The sequence below is a fragment of the Caenorhabditis remanei genome, chromosome X (assembly GCF_010183535.1).
Source record: "Caenorhabditis remanei strain PX506 chromosome X, whole genome shotgun sequence".
In the NCBI taxonomy this organism is placed as follows: Eukaryota; Metazoa; Nematoda; class Chromadorea; order Rhabditida; family Rhabditidae; genus Caenorhabditis; species Caenorhabditis remanei.
This window is the reverse complement of record NC_071333.1, coordinates 9,191,407-9,207,049: the sequence shown is the minus strand read 5'-3', so window position 1 is coordinate 9,207,049 and position 15,643 is coordinate 9,191,407. Positions and strand designations below refer to the sequence as shown.

Sequence of the window (15,643 nt, the reverse complement as noted above, 5' to 3'; positions counted from 1 at the left end):
TGTGTCCGCATCGAGTCACCAATTCCAATTTCTCTGCGTTTATTATACTTTACACTGCTCCAAAAAGTGTGCTGCGTGTCACATACTATCGCAACCGCTCCAAACTTTCTCCCACTTTCTTGCCTCAACGTTTTATCATCTTACATCAAATGGCAGTTATCATCTGCGCCCTGTTTGCCGTTTATAACAGTGTTAAGAGCGCCGATTGCCTTTTGAAACCAATCTTCGCTTTTTACTTTCTTTCGCAACAAAAACATCAAACACAATCCACTAAAATTATTTTATTAAGGTTAATTTACTGTTCGTTAATTGGAAAAAGAAGACCGGAAAATGATGGCGTCTAGAAACAAGAGTGACAGTAAGTTTTGAATATTCAAAATTTTTTTATTGTGGCATCTCATCTCTTGTTTTACAGGTTTAATGGATCAGGTATTCTCTGCTGTTACTCTGCCGACAGTTGGTCAAACGACTATTCATGAAGAATCTCACACCGTTTACCATAATGTAAGCTTATTTTTAATTCTTCACATTCAACTTTCCTTTTTTTAGGAATCCCATCATGTCGAATCCCATAACGAGCACTTTGAGTATACTTCATCTGGGGTAAGTGTGTTATACGTCATCGTTCACTTTTTAAATGTGTTTGACTTCTTAATGTTTTCTTATCGCATTGAAACTGAAAACCATTTTTTGCTCTCTGATTGTGTATAAATCAAAATTAGACAATGTGGAAAACAACAGATTATGAGTTCCGCAAATAGGAAAATGAGAATTTTTAGGTAACCGTTGGTAACGTCGTTGGACACCAGATTGAGAACAATCGCCGTCCAACTGTTGACACCGAAGACCAACGTTCGGAGGTATCAGAACAACTAGAAAGGAAGAAATTGAATTTTTTCTTATTCAGGTTTCGGCATTGTCCAAGGCAACATCGGTGTCAGTCCACTCCAGCGTTTCGCAGAAATCTGCTCAGGTATGATTGACAATACAATATACATTGATGGTGATTATTTCAGCACTATGACTTGCCACCAATTCCACAATACGATATGCCACCAATTGTTGTTGGAGAAGCTGTAATTGGAAAGGCGCACTCCACTGCTTCTTCCAAATCAGGATCACATCATTCTGCTGCTTCGCACCATTCTCGTCATTCTCAACATTCTCAACATTCTCATCATTCCGCTCTGACCCATGACAGCGAGTCAACAATAACAGAAGGAACTTTGGTTAATCAACCAATTGTGCGTTTTCTCACAATAGAATACAACAAAAATTAAAATTTTAGATTGCTGGAGGAGCTGTCGGAGGAGGAGCAGTTGTTGGAGGCGTTGTTGGATCTGAAGCTCCAACTCCACTTGCTGTTGGTCAATCTTTTGAGCATGATGCTGTGATTGAGCAGTTCAAGAACTTGCACGGACGGGTAATTATATCGATACCAAAAGAGAAGAATGTTAAACAAACAATTTTCAGGATGAATCTGTTGTTTCCAGCATTGTTCCAGCATCTGTTCACATGCAAAGTGACAGCGAAGACTCAATTGCTCCATCCAAACTAACTCATTCCATCGCTGTCGTAAGTTGTAACAAATAAATATTATGTTGTTTGAAGGTCTCATTTTTTTCATTTGCAGGGAGGAGTTGTTGGCTCTCAAAACGGAATCAATGTTTTACAAAGAAGTCACGAACTCGAGTATTCTGACCTCATCGCTCCTGAGTACTATCAACCACCATCTGTACAGGTAACCCTATCCATTATGCTTATTTATATTAGTGCTGCTATGTTCAGGGAGGTTTTGACGCAAGAAGCGAGGACTCCTTCGGATTCGAGAAGGTCGAGTATGTTGACACCGTCGATCACCACTACTATGAGCCAGAGGAGCAAGTCAAGCAAGTTGTTCATGATCATGTTATTGAGCAACAACAGACATACGAGCCCTACCAAATCGTTCACGAGAACCATCATGTGCCATCAGTCGTGTTCGACGAGGATCAGCATTCCGTTTCCGAGCACCACCACCATGACCATGACCACCATCACCACCATGATTCCCATGTTTCCCATACCTTCACCTCCGATGTGAAACAGTCCCGTTCTAACACCGCCTCCACCTACCAAAGTCGTCAAATTTACGCTCATACTATCGGACCTAAAATAACTGAGGAGTTGCGTCCAGCTGCTGTGCTGGAGGAGGAAGAGGTTGAGGTTAGGCAGCCAGTCATGGCTTACGTGGCTCCATTCCCAACAAAGCCACCCCGTACTCATGAAGAGAGTCATATGTATAACGCGTACGAGCCGGAGGTTCATCATCACAAGGATGTCGTCAAGTCGACCACTGTTGTTCAGGAAGACGTCCGCTACGGATCTGAAGGTATTCATATCCGAGCGGATAGACCTTCATCTGTTGATCTTATAGGTGTAAGCGCCCTTCGCAGGAAATTTGAGCATGGCGCTCCACCACCAATGTCGCCAGTTCTTGACCTAAAGAAGTATGAGCACCAAGAGCATCATCACCAACACCACCATCATCATCATGAGAACGTCGTCGTTGTTGAGCAAACTCAAACTCAGGTCGGCGATAGCTTCATCTCTTCTTCTTCTGTAGAGAATCATTATGACGTTCCTTTTGAATCTCGTGAAAAATCCTCTTCCTCCTCTTCCTCATCTTCCTCCTCATATCATCAACCTCCTCCAGTTGAACACCATGTCTATGATACGCCAGTAGTTGAAAACTTCTCACATTCGCCAGCTTTCTATACTGATGATCAGCGCCATCACTATGTTCCGCAAATCAAAGTGATAACAGAGTACCGACACATTAACCCACGTCACCATTACGTGGACACACGAATCAAAAAAGCTGATGGACATGAGATTGCACAGAGTCCACAAGTACAGTCGATTGACTATTTCAAGGAAATTGATCGCGTTCACCACTTTGTTCCGTCTACTCCAACATCGCCGTTGAAAGAAGTGCGTCACCCTTTCCATCATCACAACTACGTACCAAACAGCTTGGAAACCAAGCGAGAGAGTCGTAGTGTTGAAAGAACGCATCACTACCTTCCAGATTCTCCAGCTAGAACAAATGAGCACAGACAAATCATTCATGAGCACCAATATGTTCCTCTAGAGAAACGTTCTCATTCCACGGAGTCAAAACATACTTTGCATCGTGAGCATCAATATGTGCCACTTGTTACTAGAACAACGGAAAATCATCAGCAGCATGTTAGCCGTCAGCATCAATACATTCCCCTGGAAAAGAAAAACAAAGTGATCCAAAATGTGGCTCATGAGCACCACTATATTCCGTTGGCTCAAACGCAAAGAACCGAAGACATTTCTTGTCACGTTGTTAGAGAGCACAACTACATTCCCCTAAAAATGGAAACTGTGCAACAACGAGATGAAGTGGAATGGCACAACCAGTACGTTCCCCTCACAACTCATAAGGAGACAAAGTCTTTTGATTCTGGAAAAAGCCATTCTTACATTCCCCTAGGAGGAAACATTGAGCATTCGAAAACTGAAATTCACCGCGAGCACAACTACCTTCCTCTTGTTGAGAAAAAAGATCAAACTGTCGCAACAATCAATCAACGCCATAATTATGTGCCAGCTCATTCAAATGTGGCTATTTCCGATAAAGTCTCGATAAGCCATGATCACAGTTTTGTGCCGCTTGCAAACAAAACTGCCGAGGCGCCGCGTCACTCCAACGATCTAAGTCATCATCAATATATGCCACTGCCAGCGAAACGAAACATGGAAAAGACGGCAAGTGGTGATAAGGTCGGCCACGAACATCACTATTACCCGTTGGCACCGAAAACTGAACAAGTTGCGGTTCACACTGGACAAGAGCATCATTACGTGCCTCTAGTGTCTAAAACAACGGAAAGTCACGGCGCCAAAGTTGCTAGTCAGCATCAGTATATTCCGCTTACTATGCAACACGACAGTATTCCAAGACTTCCTCGGGAGCACAACTATATTCCTCTAGCAGCGCAAGCTAATTCGAATCAGAAGGTTGATTTGGTCAACCATCAGTATTTGCCACCAGTGAGTCATGCTGAGAAGAAAGAGGTTGTGAAGCTCTATGAGCATCAGTATGTTCCACTTCCGCCAAAACAGGAAACTCATGTGGTGAGAAAACTTGAGGGTAAAGAGCATCATTACGTTCCACTTGTCCAGACTTACGACCCCAAAGCACCACACTTGCCCAGGGAGCACCACTACTATCCGCTTCCAGTTCGTGCAGAGGAAAAACATCAGCAGCATACTTCTGAACATCATTATATTCCTGCTGTTCATCATCATGAAAGACATCCGCAGTTGGACCGTCAACATGGATTTGTTCCAGCAGCTAGAAAACAAGAGTTAAAGAAAGAAGTGGTCCATGAGCATCAATATCTGCCAGCAGTCAGAAAATCTGAGCAAGTCAATGGATATGATAGAACTCATCACTTCATTCCAGTTGGTCAAAACGTGAAGTCAACAACTGGAGTCCATGTGCAACAAGATCATCACTACGTGCCACAAGCCAGCCCAAGGAAACATGTTTCGGAGGTGAATCGCTCTCACAATTATATTCCAGCCCTTCCATCTAAAGAGCACTTGTCCCGGCATGAGCAACAACATTCTCATTCTTATTTCCCCCCGTCCCAACAGTCTGTTAGTCACAAATCACCACCCAAGATCATCAATCACCATTCTTTTGTCCCTCAGGTTCCACTCAAAACCAAGGATGCACAAGTCATCCATGAGCATCAGTACGTGCCACCAGTGCAGAAAACTGATGGTCATCAACCAACCGATCACTCCAAACACGAATACATGCCTTCTGTTCCACGTGCTGACAACAAACGTGAAACTGATCATTCCAAACACGGATATCTTCCATCGGTGCACAATTCGCAACGTTCGGAACGCAGTGATCACTCGAAGCACAACTACATGCCGCCTTTGAAGAAAGCAGAAAATCAGAAATCAGCTGATCACACAAAACATGGATATCTTCCTTCAACAAAGAGATCCAAAAGCGCCGAGCATGCCGATCACACCAAACATGCTTACCTTCCTTCTGTCCCTCGTACAGAGGAAACCAACCAGAAGGATTTCTCAAAACATGCATATCTTCCTTCAGTAAAGCACTCAGAAGAGAAAGTCAACGCTGACCATTCCCATCATGGTTATCTTCCATCCATCAAGCACCAGGAAAATCAACAACAATCTGATCACACCAAACATGGATATGTTCCACCGACGAAGAAAGCCAACAACGATTTCTGGGGATTCGAGCATGAGCACCACTATGTTCCGGACACTTTGAAGAAGGACAAAATCAAACAAATTCACCGTGAGCATCATTTTATCCCATCAGTTGCAAAACCAAAGCCAGGAGAGAAGCAAGAAGTGAATGACCACCACTATGTGCCATCCGTGAGAAAGAACACTGGAATCACTTCAGAAATCGAGCATCGTCACAACTTTGTTGAGAAGATTCCAGAGAAAGCCGTCACTCCAAAACTTCCGGAGAACCATCACTATGTCCCAACAGTACAAAAGACGTCTCAACAACAACAAAAGTTTAATGTGGAGAAGCATAGTTATGTTCCAACTCATCCAAAGACTGCAGAGAATCATCGAGTGGACATCCGTCATCACAATTATGTTCCAACATTGGTCAAGCAACAGGACCATCGTGACCAATTTGATCAGCATCATTATGTTCCCCAAATTGCAAAACCAGCAGACGTGAGACTAGTAGATTATGACAGGCATCATTATGTTCCAACTGTGGTCGAAAAGAGTGTGGCTAACCAAATTGAACGTGAGCATCAATACACTCCATCGGTTGTTAGAACTACAGATCCGAAAGTGTATGTTAACACCCAACACCACTTTGTTCCTTCTCATCAAACCCCAGTGAATGTTCACGAAGAAATCAATACTCATCACGGATTCCTTCCTCACATTCCGAAAAAAGAGCAGACAGTTTATGCCCCACTTGATCATCACTATGTGCCCCAAGTTCCGTTGAAGGAGATGGCTCCTGATTACGATCACCATCACCACTATGTTCCACCAGTCCAACACAAAGAGCTAGTGCCAGCTGTCGACTACCATCATCACTATATTCCATCTGTGAAGAAAACCAAGACCAGCACAACTACCGACATGATAAGACAACAGAGAAAGAAGATCTTGAAAAGCACTGATGACGATGAAGACCAAGAAAACCAACCAGTGTCCAGACCGGTCTACACCAATGCAAACCTGAAGCCGTACAAGACAATCCCTGATGAACCTTCGAATTATATGCTCAAAAACGGAAAATCTCGTCAGAATGGAGTGTCGGAGGAACCCCACTTCCCAGTCCCTAAGCCCCGCTCTTTCACTTCTCCTCAACCAGATTATTATTAGACTTTGACTTTCATTTCTACTCTCTAGTCTTTAAATTTTTCATATTTATCAATCAACACAGTTTTATCATGATAACTTTCTCTAATTCCTCTACCACACCCTATTTCTCCTGTTTCCAACTCTTTTTCCTTTCAATTTTGAAATATAGTTCCTGCGTGACAAATTTGATTAGGTACAACCACCCTACTTCCGTTGTTATTAATACACAAATACTTGCAGAAAGTGAGTGATCATGTGCAGTTGGGCGGCTCCCGAAAATCAACTATTCAAAGTGGACATCATCATCACCATCATCACCATCACGAGAATCACAATGATGTTCCTTCGAGACCATCCAGTGTTGCTAGCTCTATCAAGGTATGTTCTTCGTATAAAAGTTTTGGCATATTCTAAAAACTCATTTCCAGCACCAACCACATTCTCGAACCTCGACGGTGAGCACTGTCCGCGGAGCTCCAATTCAACGTAAGTTCATAATACAGGACATTTCTGTTCAATTAAATTAAAATTTCAGGTGTCCAACCAACTATTCAACCTGTCGTTCATAATCCATACGGAGACCATCAATCCGTTCGTGTCGTCAAGAATGTTCGTGAATTCGTCAACGTTTTCGGTGCCACTCATGTTGTCCCACCACCAACTCCACTTGCCGGTGTTCCACGTCTCCCACCAAGAAGCCCAATTTCTCATGAAACTTTCCAACCACACCAGGAATGCGAATCTGTGAAATCTTCACGCAAGAGCTCTGTGGCTTCCATCGGAAATGGAGTTCAAATCCACAATGTACGTTTTGCCAAGAGAATAGTTTAATAAATGAATAACTAATTTCAGGCTGCCCGTAAATCTACCTGTTCTTCCGTTCAATCTTCTCGTAAATCTTCCGTTTCTACTGTCAAAGGCCCAGTTATTGTTGGAGGAAACGTTGTGTGTCCGGCACCGGTAATTGAACGTATTTAGTGCTATACTAATTTTTAATTTTCAGAGATCCCGTAATGGTACTCTTACTCAAGAAAATGTTCATGATGTAAGTTTCGTTGCAATTAATTTTGATTTCGACTCTAAACGACGAAATTTTTCAGCACTACGATGGCGAACACACCGATTTGATTCATGTTGCTGATATGCGTAGACTTTTCGAAAACTATGGACCAGCTCATCTTCCGGAATACGCCTCTTCTCCATATGCTTACATTCATTAATTCTTTTCAGATTTTGTTTTTTCTTTTAATTTTTTATTCTAACTTCTCCGTTCTATTTTATTTTAAAACACGTTAGTCTTTGTGTAGTCCTTTTCTGTTAATCTTTGTCATTTATTGTACTTATTCTGGGATAGTTGGGAATTTATTTAAAGTCTATGTGTGTGTGTTAAATTTTATCTGAAAAATAAATTAATTTTCTCAATTTCTGTCCTATAAAAGTACATGTACAGAAAAGCAAACAAAAATAATACGTCTGATTTCCGGAAGTATATGTTCACACAACTCTTTTCATGCGTTTCCTTCTCTGCTGACGCGGTCATAAAAGAGTGTGCAAGGCAGCGGGTCCTCCTCTGCCCTCCACTCCATATCGATTTTACCGCCTAGGCTCCCACTAATGCTTGCCACGCGGTGTCATCTTGATGAAAGAAAATAAAGAAGTTGAAGTTCTAGAATTAAAGAAGCAGGTAATGTTCCTTTAATTTTTTCTTTGGTGTATTCACTGAAAAAATAATTGTAGGTGGCGGCTCTCCAACAAAAATGTAGTGCGAAAACTGACACCATCGTTCGTCTTGGGCAGGATTTGGAGAAATCTGAGACTGAGAAAAAAGCGTTTGCTGCTAGAATTGAAACATTAGAACGGAACTTGGAAAGAACAGAAAGAGAACTGCAGTTGGTGTGTTCTGTAAGTTTGCTTGCTTAAGAATTTGAACAATTAATGATTGTGTTTGATTTATTTCAGTGCCAAAACGATATGAAAATAAAGTTTGGCATTGAAACCCAAGACTTGATAGAGGATGTCAACAAATTCAAGAGAGAAAATCAAAAGCTGAAAAGTGAAAGGCAAGAATTGTTGGATGAAAAAGCAGATTTGAAGAAAGATTGCAAAACTTTCCGGCAGACCATTGCCCAGTTTGAAGTAATTATCCAATTTTAGTATTTATGACTCATCAATTGCTTTTATCAGGTTGAAAAAATGGGTGGTTCCATTCGAAGCAGTTTTTCCACCGATGAAGATGAACTCCTGAGATTGGGAGCTCATGAAAAGTTACAGAAGAAGGTAATATTTTTCTAGCTAAATTTCAAATTTACAGTATAAGTGTTTAGTGTAAAGAATTGGAATCCGATCTCCGATCAATGCTTGGAATCAAAGAAGAACTGCTTATTGAACGGGACGAAATGCAGAAAAAAGTGGTCCGTCTGAGCAATGAACTCAGTTATTTGTTGAATGGAGATCCCCGTCGAGTAAGTATTTCATCCCATCTTTTTCTTCATCTCATTGAGTTGACAACTTTCTAATTGGCGTATTTAAGGTGGCTGAAGATTTGGACAGTTTAGTGGCTGAGAACCGGTTTTTGAAAGCCAAACTGAACACGGCAGAAGAGGAGAGTGAGTCCATAAAAATGACTCTAGCGAAATACAAACAGATGGCCGAAGCCGTAAACGTGCAGGTAACTGGCAACATTTTGTAACAAACAAATTTCTTATTTTTGTCTTCAGACAATGATGAATCGATCTCCAAAAGCAGGCGACAGTGAGGAAAAACCAAGTGTTGCAGTTATTAACATGAAGCAAAGTAATCCATTCTTTTTGCGTTTCACTTTTTTTCTACTGTCATACTTTTCAGTTCGAGAGTTGTTGGCTTCACACGCAATTGAATTGGACGAGTCTGACTATCGAGCGATAACAACTATTCTGCTCGACTTGTGTAATGATAAGCAAATGGCGTTGGCGCACTCTCGACGAGCTAACAAGTCGTAGTTTCCTATCATCTACAAACATGCCTTTTATAATTTCAGAGTGTTGGGAATGCGACTGCACGAGGTTGAGTCAAAACTCGCTGTGTTAGATGTAAAGTCCAGAAGTTCAAGTCCGAGGCATGATACAGATCGGGAAATTGAACTCGTGGTTCCAAACGCAGCAAGTACATCAAGCATGTAACGAATGTGAACAACATGTAAATAAAAAATTACTATATATTTACAAAAATCAGAAAACAACTATGAAACAAAAAAACGTTAAATTATGAGTGTTGAGAATCATCATGTTCGTAATAGCGGGCAGGGTGTAGCAAGTAGCACGTCTTGTGTTCTCCTCCATGTTTCACATGCTTTCAAATTAAAGTAACACGAGTTCCGGTAGATGTTTTCATGTTGGTCACATATCACTGACAGCTCATCTGTACATCCAGCAGGGCAACACTTTCCTGAAATATGGTTTTTTGGTTCCGGATGATTTTTAGAAAATAAAAATACCTTGATAATCCAAAGTCAAAGTTGTGTTTTGAGTATGTATTTTGTCAAATATACACTTGGAATTATGAAAGTGACATAGTGAATCATGAGTTCTTCCTCTAGAATCACATACTGGTTGTCCCGTTTTCGGACAAGACGCCAACGCACAGCATTCTCCTGAAACTTATAGTTTCTTGACGTTGCGTTTCAAAAACTTACCTGTATGTACTATATTAAGAGTTTTCTTGGATATACGTTCGGCAATGCATCGTTTTTGTTGATATACACAATGATTAGAATGAGTCTGCCCTTCCGAATCACATACAGCTCCTGAAGTTTCACATTCACCCTTGGGCAGAATGCAGCAGTCGCCGGAATAAGCGATGGATATAGTTTTATTCACGCGTTCAGCTTCACATTGAGCAATTCTAAAGTCATGCAAATTTGATGTTTCCAGAATTATAATCATTACCGGAATTTGCAAGTATTCGGATGAGTTGTGTCCCCATCACAAACTGGCGCATCGTCTTCGTCACATGGTTGATTGCAGCATTGTCCCTGAATTAAAATTAAACAGTGGCTACTTATAATGATAACTTCAATAGCCAGCTGCTTTTGAAACTTACCTGATAAGAGACTTGAATGGTTTTCTTGAACTTTTTTATTTGAATGCATGCATTATGATTCATCAAGCACATGTTCGCATGAGTTACCCCTTCCGTATCGCATACTGGGGAGAATGTTGAGAAGTCACAGTTTTCTAGTCGACAACATTCTCCTAAATAAATAAATATGTTTCAGAAAACAATAAAATACAGAGATCTACCATCATATTCCTTGACAAGTTTTTCTCCGGTGGTCACATTGTTTTCTACCAAACATCTGATTTTATTGAGTTCACATTCGTTTACAATGTTCTGTTGATTAGATGCACAAACTGGAGAGTACTCTTTGGGACATTGAGCGTTACAAGCTGCAATTTGGTTGCAAACTTCAAACTTTTCAATTGTCAGAACGTCTCCAAATGTTCTTTCAGCGATGCATCTCTTGATACCAAAGTGACAAATGTTCTGAACAACATGCATTTTTGACGTTTTTAGCTTATTTTCCAACCTGATGAGTGCTGCCTTTGCTATCACAAACTGGACTGAAATCCGACGGACAATTGGTATCACAACACATTCCGGTGTATGCTACTTCAATGGTAGAGCTAAAACTCAATTTCAGTCAGTTGAAAGATTAGAGAACTCACTTCGCTGTATCACAAATCTCTTTTTGTAACGAGCACGCATTTGTATAAGTCAGTCCATTAGTTCCACACAAGGGATCATAAGAATTGTCACATTCCATTGAACAATTGAATGAGTTTTCTCTTTTGAACTCAATATTTGGTTTTTGAAAATTACGGTTACTCGAGAAGTCATCAGTTAACATGTCTCTGAAAGCACTTTAGAAGCAACTATTCAAGAGTGAACTAACTTTTCACAGACGCCCTTCGAAACAACGACTAATTTTGGCTGGTCCTGCTTCTTCAATTTGCAATTTTCAATATTCAATTCGCATTCTGTCAAGAAAGTGGCTCCACTGTCCGTGCACACTGGATCTGGTTTTTCATTGTCACAGGATTCAACTGGAGGACAGCACGTCCCTATCTGCATTTAGAAAAAAAGTGTTAAAATGAACGAAGTAATATGATATCACTTACATATTGGACAGTCAAGTTCACTCCATAACCACGTTCGAATATACATGAGAGCATTTGATATTCACAGAGAGATTTTGTGGATTGGTCTTCCAAGCAGACAAAGGATTCGTCTGGAGAGTTCTCCGCGGGTAGTGCACATGGAGAATCGAGGCATTCGTTGCATTTCCCTAAAAGTTAATTGAATAAATTATTGTACTGAACTGGAAAAGTACCTTTGAACAAAACTTCAAGCTCTGAATCCAAACATTTTTGTTTTCTGAACTGACAGAGATTCTCGTACGTTGAAAAATCAGAAGCGCATATAGGGTGTTTATCTTCCGTACATGGCATCTCACATGCTTCTTTCGAAATACAGTTTTCTTCTGTTGCGATGTGAATTTGATGACCTTTGCTGGCAGCTATGCATCGGGAATACGTGAATTCGCAAAGGTTTCTGAAACAAAATTTAATTTATACGACTCGGGACATTTCGACAGACCCATGCAAATTTCCAGCTGAATCACAGACCGGTTGACCATCTGTTGGACAGTTTGGTTTTGGACAGTCAAAAAATGCAACATCTGGTAACGTGGTTGTTTCTGCGAATGGTTCAGTTGATGTGAAAGTAATTGCAGGTTCTGTAGATAATGGAGTAGTAGAAAGGGTAGTTATTGATGTAATCGTAGTTGTTGGCCTCTCAGTGCTTGTTGTGCTTTTCTGTTAAGATTCTATATAGTTTGGAAGAAACATTAATTTCTCACCATAACTTTCTCAAAGGCGCTTACAATGAATGTAGTCTTTTCTGACGATCCAGGTTTTGGTATAGTTGGAGATGCTGGAGTTGATTCCCGAGACTTGGTAGTTTGTATTTCAATATTAGATACCGAAGCTCTCATTTCAACATTTTCCACAGCTGTATCTATTTTTCTGTTTTTCACACATGGTCTCAGGTATCTCAAGTACGGGGATCTAATCCCTAGCTGCAAAAAAAAAACATAAGGAAATTGTTCTTCTAAAACACTCAACCTTCCGCATATTGCAATTGTACTGTTGGAAATGGCACAGGTTTTGATGAGTGTTATTGGCTTCATCACAAACAGGCTTCACGTCACGGCTACATGTCCTTGGACACATTTCGTCCTAAAAATTGCTTACCTAATTATCTAACTATTCTCAAAATTTAATTGACCTACTTTAAGGGTAAACTGTGGACTTCTTGCATGACATGATTTGATGTGAACTAAGACTCTTTCTTCCTCGTCGTTGTTTCGAGCTTCACAGTTGTATTGGATGAATGAACATAGGTCGGAATGGGTCTGAAAATTGCAGGTAAACATCAACTAGTAGACGATCAGCAATAAAAATAAATTGAACCAACCATATTTTGATTGTCACAAATCGGAATTCTTTTCTCATCTTTGGGACAGATAATACATGTGCTCTTTCTCTGAAAACATTTTCTAGCACCTTTACAAGTCTTTCTCAAGGACCTACCGCTTTACAAGCACCGGTATGTGCAATGTCTATTATACTGCCGTCAATTTTGTTTATCTGAAATTCCAATCGTTTTGGATTTTAGCAATTAACCGAATTCATTCACCTTGCAAGCAAAAAATTTGAACTGACAGACATTTTTATGTGTCCGATTCCTGGTGTCACATACAGGATCCCATGCTTTATCACATTCAGTTATGCTGCATACCCGATTAAGATCATTTCTCTGGAAAAAGAAACTGTTGAGATTCAGTCGTCCCACCCACATTCTTCACATTTTTTGTCTTTCCAACTTGTTTGTTTCCTAGTCAAATCTCAAAAAAAAACATGAAAGGTTATAATTTACCTTTTGTCAAGTTGGTCTTTTTTCACAAAAAGAATGCTGTAATCGGAGATAGCATCAGTACATTTTGAATAATGGCTTAGATTTTATCGTTCCCGCTGCCACGCCGATTACTGGCAGATTTTACCGCTTCTAGAAAAAAAAACTTACTGTCAACGGGGATTGGTTGTTTTGATATGAAGGTTTTTGAGCATTTGTTTTGGCTATAACTTTGTTGAGAAACCCTTCTTCTGGTTTCATTGAAGTTGTGATTACTGTAGTTGTGCTTGTAGTCGTTTCAGTACTCTGTTCATACGGTTCTTCTGCGTAGGAGGAATACGATTCCACTCCCGCCAGTTTGAATCGTTGGCTTCCTATAGAAGTAAACAGATGTTTGTCGTTCCAAACATTCCACTGCTTACCTCGATTCTTCAAACAGAACTTTCTATCCTCTGCCAGTTGAATTCGTTGACTCTCTAATTGTAATTCGCATCTTCGCATTTCGAACCTTGAAACGGAACATGTTTATCAATGATCACAAAACTGACCACTCACACACAAAGATTTCGGTAGACTGATCCATTGCTGTCACATACCGGATCGAACTCAGTATGTGTGCAGTTATGGTTACAATCTTTAGCTGAGCAAGGCCCATCGTGTAGTTTTACAGCAAAGAGACCCATACTCCTCTCCATAATACATTGAAATAATGAGAAATGACATTTGTTGGCATGAGTTTTACCTAAAATTGCTATTTTAACTAACATTGTTTATTGTATGATTGAGATAAAGCTCATAGCCCAATCAATTCTATTTATTACACACTGGGAAATCAAATTCTTTCTCAAATACTTCCAGAAAAAAAAATCATTTTCATACACAGTTCTGTCAGTACTTTAACACTAACCAAAATTGTCACATAACGGTGTTCCCCCATTCTCACACTCCTTCTGTTCGCAGCAGGTGTCGTTGTAAAAAAAGAGAAGATCTGTGAAAAACATCATTAATCTGAAGTGAGACTAGGCACAGGGTCAAATGAAGCTAGTACCTTGATTGGTGCGTTGAACACAACGCAAGACGCATAGGTTGTTGTAAGTAATGTTGTCGGTCCCACAAACAGGACGTATCACACTTGGACAATCACAATTCGGTGGTAGTGGTGGCTGTGTTGATCCTGAATGGACGCAAAATTTGCATTTTCGTTTTTCTCGCATCTATTTTCACTCATAAACATCATATCTAGCATTCATCGCATTACCATGGCCATTAGCCACCAAAAAGGAATGGAAGACATGATGTCCGGATGTAAATGTTCGCACTTGTCTCATCTTTTTTCTATCAAAAGACATAGTCAAATTAAATGAAGTTCAAGATAACCTTCAAAAGGGATGGGGAAGAACACACAGTCCGGTAAATAAGTAGATTAAAATAATGTGAATGTGGAATTGAGGAAGGAAGTAAGATTTCTGATCGGGAGGTCGCTAGTAATGTATCTGTACCTTTTTGGTTTTCTTCCTCCTCACACCTGCTATCGACGAAAAATAGTAGGAGAAATAGGATAGAAAGAAACACGTTTCTACGGATAAGCATGCTTGCCGGCGTTCCACATGAAGATGATTAAAAATGATCAGTGATTAAAAATCTGGAGGAATCAGAAGAAGGCGTTAGAAGGTAGAGGTACTTCTTGTGACGGGAGGGATTCCGTAGACTTTGCAAACAAGGGTTAACGTCGAATGCGTGCGCCGCCACTGGAGGCCGTCAACTTGCGAAAAGGCAAGTTCTCTTCACTCATCGTCATATCGTCAGTAACTCCTCCCCTCGTTTTTTTCTTGGTCTTACGTCGAGAAAATGAGAGGTTGACGGGTGCGTAAAAGGGAAAGGATGTGACGAGCTTTCGCTGAGATCGAACAGCTGATTTATTGAGATTACACTATGAAAACTTTGAAAACCGACACTCATAGCGTTCAGAGATAGCATCGATTTGACTTTTGAGGGGAGGGAGATCTTCCAGCTTCCGTTACGGTGTAATTCTGATAAGATAAGTGAGATAAGGAGATGAACATAATATGTATTATACCTACCGCAATGTTCTCTGCCGTTTGAAGATGTCAAAACACTCTTGAAGAGAAATTTGCCGCATAATTCTGAAGATACAAATGTATTTATTGTAAGTTACATAATCGCGCTATTATTTTATTTATGTGGTAAAAGTGGAAAAAGTTCCAGTTTTAAAAAACAACAAAAATTGGAATTTGATTTTGATATTAAAAGACAACGTCATGAT

The 15,643-nt window shown here is 40.3% G+C and overlaps 2 protein-coding genes across 2 annotated transcripts; one reads left to right on the top strand and one right to left on the bottom strand.

Annotated features, from left to right (window-relative positions):
- Nucleotides 1-330: 330 nt before the first annotated feature.
- GCK72_023800 (uncharacterized protein) lies at nucleotides 331-7,628 on the top strand (the record flags this gene model as incomplete). Its single annotated transcript, XM_053735560.1, has 18 exons — nucleotides 331-358; nucleotides 416-504; nucleotides 550-603; nucleotides 780-860; nucleotides 908-973; nucleotides 1,017-1,244; nucleotides 1,289-1,423; nucleotides 1,474-1,575; nucleotides 1,634-1,741; nucleotides 1,789-2,371; nucleotides 2,417-4,149; nucleotides 4,198-6,381; nucleotides 6,649-6,786; nucleotides 6,837-6,894; nucleotides 6,944-7,212; nucleotides 7,261-7,368; nucleotides 7,412-7,453; nucleotides 7,509-7,628. 18 exons carry the CDS (start codon nucleotides 331-333, stop codon nucleotides 7,626-7,628), a joined length of 6,126 nt encoding a protein of 2,041 aa, XP_053579126.1.
- A 2,039-nt stretch (nucleotides 7,629-9,667) lies between these two features.
- On the bottom strand, nucleotides 9,668-14,054 carry GCK72_023799 (uncharacterized protein; the record flags this gene model as incomplete). Its single annotated transcript, XM_053735559.1, has 20 exons — nucleotides 9,668-9,831; nucleotides 9,881-10,036; nucleotides 10,079-10,287; nucleotides 10,332-10,417; nucleotides 10,486-10,637; nucleotides 10,686-10,929; nucleotides 10,973-11,069; nucleotides 11,339-11,511; nucleotides 11,565-11,731; nucleotides 11,777-11,997; nucleotides 12,043-12,260; nucleotides 12,305-12,523; nucleotides 12,570-12,683; nucleotides 12,737-12,859; nucleotides 12,922-12,990; nucleotides 13,038-13,094; nucleotides 13,144-13,263; nucleotides 13,531-13,733; nucleotides 13,782-13,867; nucleotides 13,915-14,054. The coding sequence occupies 20 exons, from the start codon at nucleotides 14,052-14,054 to the stop codon at nucleotides 9,668-9,670; spliced, it is 3,018 nt and encodes a 1,005-aa protein (XP_053579125.1).
- Between the last annotated feature and the right edge of the window lie 1,589 nt (nucleotides 14,055-15,643).